Below are 13805 nucleotides of genomic sequence, written 5' to 3'. Positions count from 1 at the left end.
CATCCTTTTAGGGTGCAGTGAACACAATCTTTGTGGGGTGCAGTGAACAACATCCTTTTAGGGTGCAGTGAACACAATCTTTGTGGGGTACAGTGAACAGAATCTTTGTGGGGTGCAGTGAACACAATCTTTGGGGGGTACAGTGAACACAATCTTTGTGAGGTGCAGTGAACACAATCTTTGTGGGGTGCAGTGAACACAATCATTGTGGGGTGCAGTGAACTCAATCTTTGTGGGGTACAGTGAACACAATCTCATACTTCTGAAGGTTTGAGGGTGCTGCCTGTTCCATACTCCCCCTACTCCTCATCTAGCCTTTTAGGGGTACAAACAATAGTAATTGGGGCCTAGTGTGGTTGTGTACGTGTGATATACATACACTTTTTTTGGATCATATTTTCTATTCCGCTATTTAATCAAAAACCTTTGGGGATCAGTAAAATTGGGGGATAGTCTGTGTTGGTACGTGTGAGAGAGATCCACCTTTCCAAGTTGTTGGGGTTCATCTCATACTTCTGAAGGTTTGAGGGTGCTGCCTGTTCCATACCCCCCCTACTCCTCATCTAGCCTTTTAGGGGTACAAACAATAGTAATTGGGGCCTAGTGTGGTTGTGTACGTGTGATATACATACACTTTTTTTGGATCATATTTTCTATTCCGCTATTTAATCAAAAACCTTTGGGGATCAGTTAAATTGGGGGATAGTCTGTGTTGGTACGTGTGAGAGAGATCCACCTTTCCAAGTTGTTGGGGTTCATCTCATACTTCTGAAGGTTTGAGGGTGCTGCCTGTTCCATACCCCCCCTACTCCTCATCTAGCCTTTTAGGGGTACAAACAATAGTAATTGGGGCCTAGTGTGGTTGTGTACGTGTGATATACATACACTTTTTTTGGATCATATTTTCTATTCCGCTATTTAATCAAAAACCTTTGGGGATCAGTTAAATTGGGGGATAGTCTGTGTTGGTACGTGTGAGAGAGATCCACCTTTCCAAGTTGTTGGGGTTCATCTCATACTTCTGAAGGTTTGAGGGTGCTGCCTGTTCCATACTCCCCCTACTCCTAGCCTTTTAGGGGTACAAACAATAGTAATTGGGGCCTAGTGTGGTTGTGTACGTGTGATATACATACACTTTTTTTGGATCATATTTTCTATTCCGCTATTTAATCAAAAACCTTTGGGGATCAGTTAAATTGGGGGATAGTCTGTGTTGGTACGTGTGAGAGAGATCCACCTTTCCAAGTTGTTGGGGTTCATCTCATACTTCTGAAGGTTTGAGGGTGCTGCCTGTTCCATACCCCCCCTACTCCTCATCTAGCCTTTTAGGGGTACAAACAATAGTAATTGGGGCCTAGTGTGGTTGTGTACGTGTGATATACATACACTTTTTTTGGATCATATTTTCTATTCCGCTATTTAATCAAAAACCTTTGGGGATCAGTTAAATTGGGGGATAGTCTGTGTTGGTACGTGTGAGAGAGATCCACCTTTCCAAGTTGTTGGGGTTCATCTCATACTTCTGAAGGTTTGAGGGTGCTGCCTGTTCCATACTCCCCCTACTCCTCATCTAGCCTTTTAGGGGTACAAACAATAGTAATTGGGGCCTAGTGTGGTTGTGTACGTGTGATATACATACACTTTTTTTGGATCATATTTTCTATTCCGCTATTTAATCAAAAACCTTTGGGGATCAGTTAAATTGGGGGATAGTCTGTGTTGGTACGTGTGAGAGAGATCCACCTTTCCAAGTTGTTGGGGTTCATCTCATACTTCTGAAGGTTTGAGGGTGCTGCCTGTTCCATACTCCCCCTACTCCTCATCTAGCCTTTTAGGGGTACAAACAATAGTAATTGGGGCCCAGTGTGGTTGTGTACGTGTGATATACATACACTTTTTTTGGATCATATTTTCTATTCCGCTATTTAATCAAAAACCTTTGGGGATCAGTTAAATTGGGGGATAGTCTGTGTTGGTACGTGTGAGAGAGATCCACCTTTCCAAGTTGTTGGGGTTCATCTCATACTTCTGAAGGTTTGAGGGTGCTGCCTGTTCCATACCCCCCCTACTCCTCATCTAGCCTTTTAGGGGTACAAACAATAGTAATTGGGGCCTAGTGTGGTTGTGTACGTGTGATATACATACACTTTTTTTGGATCATATTTTCTATTCCGCTATTTAATCAAAAACCTTTGGGGATCAGTTAAATTGGGGGATAGTCTGTGTTGGTACGTGTGAGAGAGATCCACCTTTCCAAGTTGTTGGGGTTCATCTCATACTTCTGAAGGTTTGAGGGTGCTGCCTGTTCCATACTCCCCCTACTCCTCATCTAGCCTTTTAGGGGTACAAACAATAGTAATTGGGGCCTAGTGTGGTTGTGTACGTGTGATATACATACACTTTTTTTGGATCATATTTTCTATTCCGCTATTTAATCAAAAACCTTTGGGGATCAGTTAAATTGGGGGATAGTCTGTGTTGGTACGTGTGAGAGAGATCCACCTTTCCAAGTTTTTGGGGTTCATCTCATACTACTGAAGATTTGAGGGTGCTGCCTGTTCCATACTCCTCCTCCTACTGCTCAACCATCCTTTTAGGGGTACAAACAATAGTAGTTGGGGCCTAGTGTGGTGGTGTACGTGCGAGATACATACACTTTCTTTTTGATCATATTTTCTATTCCGCTATTCAATTAAAACCTTTGGGGATCAATTCAATTGCGAGATAGTCTGTGTCGGTACGTGTGAGATCCACCTTTCCAAGTTGTTGGGGTTCATCTCATACTTCTGAAGATTTGAGGGTGCTGCCTGTTCCATACTCCTGCTCCTACTGCTCAACCATCCTTTTAGGGGTACAAACAATAGTAATTGGGGCCTAGTGTGGTTGTGTACGTGCGAGATACATACACTTTTTTTGATCATATTTCCTATTCCGCTATTCAATAAAAACCTTTGAGGATCAATTGAATTGCGGGATAGTCTGTGTCGGTACGTGTGAGATCCACCTTTCCAAGTTTTTGGGGTTCATCTCATACTTCTGAAGATTTGAGGGTGCTGTCTGTTCCATACTCCTCCTACTCCTCATCCATCCTTTTAGGGGTAGAAACAATAGTAATTGGGGCCTAGTGTGGTTTTGTACGTGCGAGATACATACACTTTTTTGGATCATATTTCCTATTCCGCTATTCAATAAAAACCTTTCTAGGGCAAGATCTTAAATTACAGAAATATGAGGAGACCGTCAAATAAGGGCCGTGGCCTGGGTCGTGGTGCTGCTGGTAGAGCTCCTGTTGCAAGGAGAGGACGTGGTCGATCTGTGCCAGCTACACGCACAAGTGAAACACCTTCCTCAAGTGTGAGTAGGCGACAGAACCTGCATCAGTATTTGGTAGGGCATCAAACGCCCCTAGAAGTGATGAGGCCAGAACAAGTTGAGGCGATAGTAGATTGGTTTGCTGCTGACAGTGCCTCCAGTTCCTTCACATTGTCTCCCACCCAGTCTACTGCAGAAAGGTCAGAGTTGGCACCTGCAGCCAATGTCCAACCGTCTTTCACCTCACCCCCTTGCAAATCAGGCCAGCAGTCTGAGCCCCAAGCCATACAGCAGTCTCTTATTCTTTTTGAGGACTCTGTCAGCAGGGTTTCCCAGGGCCATCCACCTAGCCCTGCCCCAGAAGTGGAAGAGATTGAGTGCAGCGATGCCCAACCACTTATTTCTCAAGATGAGTACATGCAAGGATCATCGCAGCACGTCTCCGATGATGACGAAACGCAGGTGCCAACTGCTGCGGCGTTCAGCATTGTGGAGACCGACAAGGAGGGCAGGGGTGAAGACTGGGTGGAAGATGATGTGGAGGACGATGAGGTCCTCGACCCCACATGGAATGAACGTCATGCAGGTGACCTGAGTAGTTTGGAGGAAGAGGCGGTGGTCGCACAGAGCCACCAGCACAGCAGAAGAGGGAGCAGGGTGCAGAAGCGGAGCGGCCGTGCCCTAGACACTACGCCCGCTACTGCCCAACGCAGCAAGGGAACGAGCGCACCAAAGTCAGCTCAAAGGAGTTCTCTAGCGTGGAAGTTCTTTAGAAAATGTGCTGATGACAGGACACGAGTGGTTTGCACCCTGTGCAATCAGAGCTTGAAGCGAGGCATAAACCTTCTCAACCTGAGCACAACCTGCATGATCAGGCATCTAAGTGCAAAGCACGAGCTGCAGTGGAGTACACACCTTCAAAACCAAGAAACGTCTCTGGCTCATCCTGCTTCCTCTTCTGCTGCAGTCTCGGCCGCTCCAGCCACATCTGTAGTGATACCGGCACCTGCCACCCCGCAAACAGACGATCTGTCAGCAACACCACCACCTGGGTCACCAACAACCATCTCCACAATGTCCCGTGGAAGCGTTCAGCTTTCCATCTCCCAAACACTTGAGAGGAAGAGGAAGTACCCCCCTACCCACCCGCGATCCCTGGCCCTGAATGCCAGCATTTCAAAATTATTGGCCTTTGAATTGCTGTCATTCCGTCTGGTGGAGACGCACAGTTTTAAAAACCTTATGTCGGTGGCTGTCCCACAGTACGTCGTGCCCAGCCGCCACTACTTTTCCAGGCAAGCCATCCCTTCCCTGCACAACCAAGTGGGGGAAAATATCAGGTGTGCACTGCGCAACGCCATCTGTGCCAAGGTCCACCTAACTACGGATACGTGGACCAGTAAGCACGGTCAGGGGCGTTATATCTCCCTAACGGCACACTGGGTAAATGCAGTGGCGGATGGGCCTGAGGCGGATAGCAATTTGGCGCATGTCCTTCCACCACCGAGGATTGCAGGGCGCTTCAGTTTGCCTCCTGTTCCTAACTCCTCCTACTCCGCTTCCTCATCCTCTACCGCCTCCTCATCCGGACAGCGTAACACCTTCACCACCAACTTCAGCACGGCCAGGGGTAAACGACAGCAGGCAGTTTTACAACTTGCCTGTTTGGGGGACAAACCACACACCGCGCAGGAGTTGTGGAGGAGCATGGAACAGCAGACAAATGAGTGGTTGCTGCCAGCGAGCCTCAAGCCCGGCCTGGTGGTGTGCGATAACGGGCGAAATCTCATAGCAGCTCTGGGCCTAGCCGGTTTGACGCACATCCCTTGCCTGGCGCATGTGCTGAATTTGGTGGTGCAGAGGTTCCTTAAAAACTACCCCGATATGTCAGAGCTGCTGCAGAAAGTGCGGGCCGTTTGTGCGCACTTTCGGCGTTCTCACCCTGCTGCTGCTCGCCTGGCAGCGCTGCAGCGTAACTTCGGCCTTCCCGCTCACCGCCTCATATGTGACGTGCCCACAAGGTGGAACTCCACCTTGCACATGCTGGAAAGACTGTGCGAGCAGCAGCAGGCCATAGTGGAGTTTCAGCTGCAGCACGCACGCGTGAGTCGCTCTGCGGAACAGCACCACTTCACCACCAATAACTGGGCCTCCATGCGAGACCTGTGTGCCTTGTTGCGCTGTTTTGAGTACTCCACCAACATGGCCAGTGGCAATGACGCCGTTCTCAGCTTAACTATCCCACTTCTATGCCTCCTTGAAAAAACAATTCGGGCGATGATGGAAGAGGATGTGGCACAGGATGAGGAGGAGGAGGAGGATGAAGAGGTAACATTTCCAAGGCTTTCAGGGCAGTCATTCGCAAGGGGCTCCGAGGGTGGGTTCCTGCACACGCAAACGCCAGGGACGCAATTGTCCAGCAGGGGCACAGTTCTGGAGGATGAGGAGGATGAGGAGGAGGAGGAGCTGGAGGAGGAGATGGAACCATGTTCACAGCAGGGTGGCACCCAGGCCAGCTCATGGCCATCACTGGTGCGTGGCTGGGGGGATACAGAGGACACGGACGATACACCTCCCACAGAGGACAGCCTTTCGTCGCCTCTGGGCAGCCTGGCACACATGAGCGATTACATGCTGCAGTGTCTCCACAACGACCGCCGAGTTGCCCACATTCTAACTTGTGCTGATTACTGGGTGGCCACGCTGCTGGATCCCCGTTACAAGGACAACGTACCGTCCTTAATTCACTCACTGGAGCGCGATCGCAAGATGCGCGAGTACAAGCGCACGCTGGTAGACGCCATGCTGCTGGCATTCCCATCTGACAGCGGGGCCACAGTGGAAGCACAAGGCAGAGGAGGAGGAGGAGGAGGTCGCCAACGCAACCAGGGCACCGCCAGCACCTCAGAAGGCAGGGTTAGCATGGCCGAAATGTGGAAAAGCTTTGTCAGCACGCCACAACAAACAGCAGCACCAGCAGCTCAGATGGAACGTCTTAGCAGGAGGCAGCATTTTACCAACATGGTGGAGCAGTATGTGTGCACACGCCTACATGTAGTGAATGACGGGTCTGCCCCCTTCAACTTCTGGGTCTCCAAATTGGGCACATGGCCTGAGCTTGCCCTTTACGCCTTGGAGGTGCTGGCGTGCCCTGCAGCCAGTGTATTATCTGAACGGGTATTTAGCACGGCTGGGGGCGTTATAACAGACAAGCGCAGCCGCCTGTCCAGAGACAATGTGGACAAGCTCACGTTCATTAAAATGAACCAGGCATGGATCCCACGGGACTTTTCCGTACCTTATGCAGAATAGCAATGGATACCGACCTTACCCACCCATTGTTCCATTTTTGCTCTTTCTCACTCTTTTGGGGTGTACCCTCATTTAAAATTTTTGAAAAGAAGCAGTGTTGGCTACCTCGTCCTCCTCCTCAGGGCCAGATTAATGTAGGGGCTATTGGAGCTGCAGCTCCAGGCCCCTACCTTTTATATAGGCCCCGGGTTGGCCATATTCACTGTTACCGCTCTTCTGTCACTTGTAAACACAGAAGTCTGGCTTCTATGCTCGCTTCCCCAGGCAGCACCCTCAGAACCTCCCCACACAGCGTGAAGGCCGGACAAGGAGGGACAGTTGGCGATGCATGGATGTGTTTATGGGCTTCAGAGACAGCATCCCATGTTGAATTAGGCATGCATGGCTGCACCCTTCCTCCTCTGGGTGCATGGCAAGGCACGGCCCTTAAGGCCCTTCAAAATCCTCAGCACCAAGCCCATGATGCTGTTAATCCGGCCCTGGTCCTCCTCCACCGCCGCTTCCACCTACACCGCCCATAGGTGTGCGCAGCCTATTGCATTAAGGTGTGCACCCCAAAGTTGAAATACACATGCATGTGTTTGCCAGCAGGGAGAGTAATGTATCGGGGCCATGTACCTGTAGGCAAGGAGAAATAGAGCAGAGCAGGTCCCAGGGAGATCTTTCCCATCTCCTCACTGGCAATGCTATGTGCCCTAGGTGATTAGGGTGTGCCCAGGCACACCCAGCACACCCTGTGCGCACGCCTATGTCACCGCCACATCCACCACCACCTCAACCTCCCTCCTACTCCATATGGGCCTCGTCCTTCAGAGATGAAGAAGAACATTGTTTTATTTTTCTGTTTTTTTTTGTTGTTTTAAGTTATTTCCCTATCCACATTTGTTTGCAGAGCACTTGCCATGCTCTTAATTACGTTTTGCTGCCATTTGCAGCACTCTAGCCCTTTCCTTTGGTGTTTTAGAGCCATTTTAGTGCCTTAAAGTTCGGGTCCCCATTGACTTCAATGGGGTTCGGTGTCCGGGAAAAGTTCGGTAAAAGTCCGGGACACGGACCCGGACTTTTTTTTAAAGTTCGGCCGAACCCGTCGAACACGGACATCTAGGTGTCCGCTCAACCCTATAAATGAATGCTCAAGCACTAAATGTGCCTAGCGTTTAGGTGCATTTAGCAAATTCTGGACACATTGGCAGTTTTTTTTTTTTTTTTCTACCTCTAAAAGCTCCTGCCACTAAACACTACTAAAAGCTTATTTGTGCATGGACATATAGGCTAACATGCAGGGGAGTTTAGAGGCAGGGAAAAAAAAAACACCAGACGCCCCTAGGAGCAGCTGTAAAAACAGCCAGTGTGTATGAGGCCCAAAGGTCTATAGAAATCTACTGTGTATGTTCAGTGCAACAACATTGTGGGATGTCTCAGCCATGGGGTATGCAGGTATGTCCAGTATCTGGGGAGGGGGGTATTTTAGGTCAGAGGGAGGGGTGAAAAGGGTGAGTGAACTTTTTTAAAAAGTGCGCTTTGCCAGAAATGAATATCTGATAATGTGAATCAAGATTCATCACAAAGCATCTTTTCTTTTTGAGAAAATTCCACACATGTCCTGCTGTCTCATCAAGTGAAGGAAAATTAAACACAGACAGCAAAAAATGAATTCTGACCATTTCCTACTGTATCCAGTAGTAAAAAAAAATAAGTTTCGCGAATGCTTTTAAGCATTAGAAAGAAAGAAAGAAAGGCAATCAGTGGCGAGTGAACCAAGTAAAGCTTGGTTTGCTGAACATTGGCTGAACACTTAAAAAATTCCAGAAACCCGAACATACTGTAATTCCGGAACCTCATAAAAAAATCTATGGGAACCAAATTTTCTTAAACAATAGCATTTTCATTTGGTTTTGTAAGAATAGAAGACAGCAAATGGTTACAATAATATGTGGAAACAAAGGTTTGTTTTACAGTTAATAATAATTGACAGTGGAATATTGAAGCAACTTGGAACTGGTGTGAGGAAAGGGATCATCGTACAGAATGAGCAGCTATGTGATTGGAAGCCAGGTGCATGGTCTGCTTAAAGAAGAAGTAGTCAGATAGCAATAATTGAATTTTCAATGGTTATACCAACTAAGCCACAGTTTCCAAGTTTTGTCAAAGGCAGCTAGAGTACCGGAGTGCATGGACAGTGTTCTCTCATAGGAGTAATGTAAGTGTGCGGTGCGTACAGCTTCTAAAGGGTTAGGGGCTAGGTTATTTTTCCAGTGGCGGGTGATAGTCAATCTTGCTGATAGTAGTAGGTCAGCAATAACTTTACAAAATTGGTAGGGGAAGGAATCAATACCTATATTCAGGATAGCAATACTTGGGTTGGGGGATGTTAATATACCTGAATTTTCAGAAGTAAAACTGAAAGTTTTCCTCAAGAAACTGTGGATGTTCAGACATGACCAAAGAATGTGAAACAGATAACCCGTGTAGTCGCAATCTCTCAAGCATAGAGAAGAACTATCGGGGTAGATCTTGGCTAACTTGTGTGGGGTTAGATACCATCTAACGTTTATTTCCCAATGATTAGTGCAGTGGGTGAAATTGTAGCTAGATTGTATTGCTCATTGGTAGTTAGAGAAGGTGTTTTTCAGGTCTTCCCATTTTGTCATGGGTTTGTGTTTGTCAAATATGTTTTTGTTGTGTAGTAGGTTATGTAGTAGGGATATACCTTTGCTTAGTTTCATGGAGGGTTTCAAGAAACCAGCTTTTTTGGGGTGTATGGGTATTACAGGGGGTTATGTGTAGAGTAAGTGCCTAATGCGGGTTAAAGTAAAGTCCATTGATCCCAGGAGTCAATATTGTTGGATGAGCCGATTGGGGTCTAAGGGTTCACCATTAGATAAGAAGTCATCAACCCAGTGGATGCCATATTTCTCCCAGTCGTAACTGGGAAGATCTGACAAGTAGAAATGTAATGCATTAGCAGGAATTCGTATAAGTTCTGGGTGGGTGGGATCTGGAGAGGCTCGGTTGAGATCCCTCCATGCTAAAATTGATGCTTGAGTGGTGATGGGCATGGTGGAAAGGGGTATTTCTTTCCAGGCAATACAATACAATAGTTCTCTCAATTTCTTGGTTGTAGTGAGGGAATGTCCAATAGTTACCCATTCTGGGGTATCTCCAGTGTAGCACCAGTATTTAAGCTGGTCTGCGAGGGTTGCAATATAGTTGTCAAAGATATCTACCATCCCCATGCCGCCAACGAACCTGTTTTTAGTGAGGATGGCATGAGAGCACCTGGACTTTTTGTTTTGCCATATGAATGTTTTAAGAAGGGAAGCTAGAGCCTGTAAGTAGGGTGTCGGCTTTGGAATGTGGAGAGTTCTAAAAACATATAGTATTTGGGGTAGAACAAGCATTTTTAAGGCAGCTAGTCTACCTGCCCAGGATAGTTCCGCTTTTGCTAGGCTACGAAGCTCTGGTTTTTAAATTTCTTTATAAGCGGTTTGTAATTGGCTTCGGCTATGGTTGAGATAGAGGGAGTAAGGATTCCCAAATAAGGGATGCTAGTTTTTGTCCAGACATAATGAAATTGTATATGGAGCGAAGCAGACATGTGAGGAGGGACTCACAGATCCACGATCAAAGAATTGGCGTAAATAACTTTGTAGTATGAGAGTAAGCTAAATTCTAGGAGTAATTTATGCGCATGGGGTAGTGAGATGTCGGGTTCAGTTAGCATAAGCATCACATCATCAGCAAAAGGATTCATTGTATGTGATTTTCCTGCTATTAGGAAGCCGTGAATGTTGGGGTGGGAACGGAGGCTATCTGCCAATGGTTCAATCATCCAGTTAAAGATAAGGGGTGAAAGGGGGCAGCCTTGACATGTGCCATTTGATTTTAGGAAAGGTTTACATTAGATAAGAGGCCTGATGTATAGACTTGGGCTGAGGGTGATGAATAAAGGGCCATAATGGCCGACAATATTGGTCCATGAAACCCAAATTTACTCAGAATCGGATGCATGTAGCCCCAGTGGACTCGGTCGAATGCCTTCTCCGCATCAATAGATAAGAGCAGAGAAGGCGTTCGACTTCCTTCGGCTTGATGTATAATGTTCAGTAGGCGCCTGGTGGCGTCACAGGTTTGTCTCCCAGTTTGATTCAATTTGGGTAAGATAGAGGAGATTTTGCGGGTGACCATTTTTGTATATAGCTTGATGTCTGAATTAAGGAGGGAGATTGGCCTAAAATTTGCAGGAGTGTTTGGATCTTTACCTGGTTTGGGGAGAGTTACAATGTGAGCCCTCAGCATCTCCAGGGGGGAAGGAAGAGCATACCACTGCAGTTTTGCATAATTTAGAGAGGTGAGGAGCTATGGGGTCGCTATAGAGCTGGTGATACTCATTACTAAATCTGTCCGGGCCCAGTGACTTGCCCTTTGGTAAGGTTTTGATGGCTTGTAGGACTTCCTGATCTGAGAAGGAACGATTAAGATCTAAAAGATTGGTGTGGGTAATGTGTGGAAGGTTAAAGTGGAGTTCCACCCTAATTTTTTACTTACCTCCATCTTCTCGCTCCGGGTCACCTGAAAAACAAATGGATAATCGCATTTTTTTTTTTTTTTTTTACTTACCTTGTAGAGAAGAAAATATACTTACCTTACTTCCTTCTTCCTCCTTCCTCGGCCGCGGCCCGTCGTCACTTCCTGGCTTTGCAATGATTCCTGGGAGCTGAACGTCATCGCTCCCAGGAATCATTGCGCCTTCACCGGCCCCGACGTCAGTTCCGGGGCGCGCGCGTCATCCCCTTCTAAACAGCTTCTGGGCATGCCCAGAAGCTGTGGAGGGATGACGCGCGCGCCTGGAAGTGACGGCGGGGCCGGCGCAGGGCATCATGGGACCGAACAAGAAGGAAGAGGACGCCGAAGAGGATCACGCTGGAATCAAGCTGCCCACACCTGAGATGGCAGCGCTGGACAAGACTTTTTCAAGGTAAGTATTTGTCCTAACAGGTAAGTGCAACCCGGGACAGATCAGAGGCTAGCCATTGTGGAATGCACTAGCCCTGACTGTCCCGGGGGTATTTTTAAAAAAAGAAAAATTCCAGGGTGGAACTCCGCTTTAAGGTGGTGGAGGAAAGAAGCGATTGCAGACATATTTGGTTGGGGAGTGTTAGGGTCTGTTGACAGGTTGTACAATGAGGCGTAGTAGTTGACAAATGCATCTGCTATGCTTTGTGGATTAGATAATCTTTGTTTTGAGGTTAGAGGAAATGGGTAGGGAATTTTAGATTTTGTGGGAAAAGTATTTGAGCTTAAGTTGCCTAAGTATACGGTCAAGGTTTTCGAATAGGAGATTTTTTAAGTCTAGTCTCGGTTTTGCCAGTTTGTCAGCTGTTGAAAGTATGGGGTGTTTTTTATTCTGTATTTCTAACGCTTTGGATAGATGAGAGACCATCCTGCATCTTATGGGCATTTCACATTGTGAAGGCATTGGTGTCTGGGTGAGATTGAGGTGAAAATAGTCATGGAGATGACGGGAGAATCACATTTTTGGACTCAGGCTCTTGGAGTAATTTGTTGTTGTACACAAATGCACAGTAGGTTGTGAGTTATCTTCTGAAATGGTGAGGCTCAGAGAGGCATGATCAGACCATGCGATTTCAGAAGAGATCACTTTTTGTAATAACCATTTGTCAACTAAAAACATATCTATACGAGAATATGAGTTGAACTAGACAGATCTGGCCATTTAGATCACTCATTTAGCGAACAGCCTTGGTTTGGGTTGAGCTCATGGTCGATCCAGACCCAGAGCTCTTCTCTAATTAGAATAAAAGTTCTGCCTGCAATATATAGTATTTTTGTGAATTGAGCCTATACTGCAAAATTAAATATTTTCTCATACCTGAACAATGATGAAGAGAGCCTGAATGACAGGTTGCATCATTTTTGTTTGTGTTACACAATCCTTGTACTCAGCAATCTTAAAAGAGGTCATAATAAGTGCACCAACGCCAAAGAGAATGATTCCCACTGCAAGGATAATAAATAATGAGCAACAGTTAACACACAAGTTAAAAAGGTAAGTGTGAGGTATTACATTTTATCAGATACTATATATACACTATATTATCAAAAGTATTGGGACGCCTGCCTTTACACGCACTTGAACTTCAATTGCATCCCAGTCTAAGTCTGTAGGGTTCAATATTGAGTTGGCCCACCCTTTGCAGCTATAACAGCTTCAACTCTTCTAGGAAAGCTGTCCACAAGGTTTAGGAGTGTCTATGGGAATGTTTGACCATTCTTCCAGAAGAGCATTTGTGAGGTCAGGCACTGATGTTGGAGAGAAGGCCTGTCTCGTAGTTTTTCACTCTAGCTCATCCCAAAGGTGTTCTATCACATTGTGCAGGCCAATCAAGTTCCTGCACCCCAAACTCACTTATCCATGTCTTTATGGAACTTGTTTTGTGCACTGGTCCAAATCATTTGGTGGAGGGGGAATTATGGGGTGGGGTTATTTTTTTTCAGGGGTTGGGCCTGGTCCCTTAGTTCCAGTGAAGGGAACTCAGCGTAAGCATACCAAGACATTTTGGACAATTTCATGCTCCCAACTTTGTGAGAACAGTTTGGGGATGGCCCCATCCTGTTCCAACATGACTGCACACCAGTGCACAAAGCAAGGTCCATAAAGACATGGATGTCAGTATCAAACCAACTGTCAATATATTTTGTGGAAAGATGTCTATTTTACCGAAGAACCTCAGAGCTACAGTATGTATATATGTATGCGCCATTCATAGAAGACATTGTTGGTACACAGAAAATTGTTCTGCTCGGAAAAGAAAGGATATTGTTAACAAAATTCCACAGGTGTAAGCCTTACTTAAAGTGGTAGTAAACTGTACTTTATTATTTTTGCCTACAGGTAAGCTTATAATAAAGCTTATCCTAAACATGCACCATTTAGGGCATGGGTGTCCAACCTGCGGCCCTCCAGCTGTTGCTGAACTTCAAGTCCCATGAGGCATTGCAAGGCTGACAGTTGCAAACATGACTCCCAATGGCAGAGGCATGGTGGGGCTTGTAGTTCTGAAACAGCTGGAGGGCCGCAGGTTGGACATCCATGATTTAGGAGATATTTTAGTGAGAAGCAACCTGTGATGTCACCGGAGGGAAGTTCATTACCTCTT

General features: G+C 46.5%; 1 protein-coding gene across 1 annotated transcript in view; it reads right to left on the bottom strand.

The window, feature by feature from the left end:
- The window catches only part of LOC309566630 (proton channel OTOP2-like), a 110699-nt gene that overhangs the window by 38070 nt on the left and 58824 nt on the right, over positions 1 to 13805 (bottom strand). The window contains exon 2 of the mRNA XM_082271856.1: positions 12518 to 12645. Coding sequence (XP_082127982.1) covers positions 12518 to 12645 — 128 coding nt within the window. The remainder of the gene's footprint in view (positions 1 to 12517; positions 12646 to 13805) is intronic.

The sequence above is a fragment of the Pelophylax lessonae genome (assembly GCF_965119305.1).
Source record: "Pelophylax lessonae genome assembly, chromosome: 11".
In the NCBI taxonomy this organism is placed as follows: Eukaryota; Metazoa; Chordata; class Amphibia; order Anura; family Ranidae; genus Pelophylax; species Pelophylax lessonae.
The sequence above is the reverse complement of the archived record's forward strand: the minus strand, read 5'-3'. Positions and strand labels throughout refer to the sequence as shown.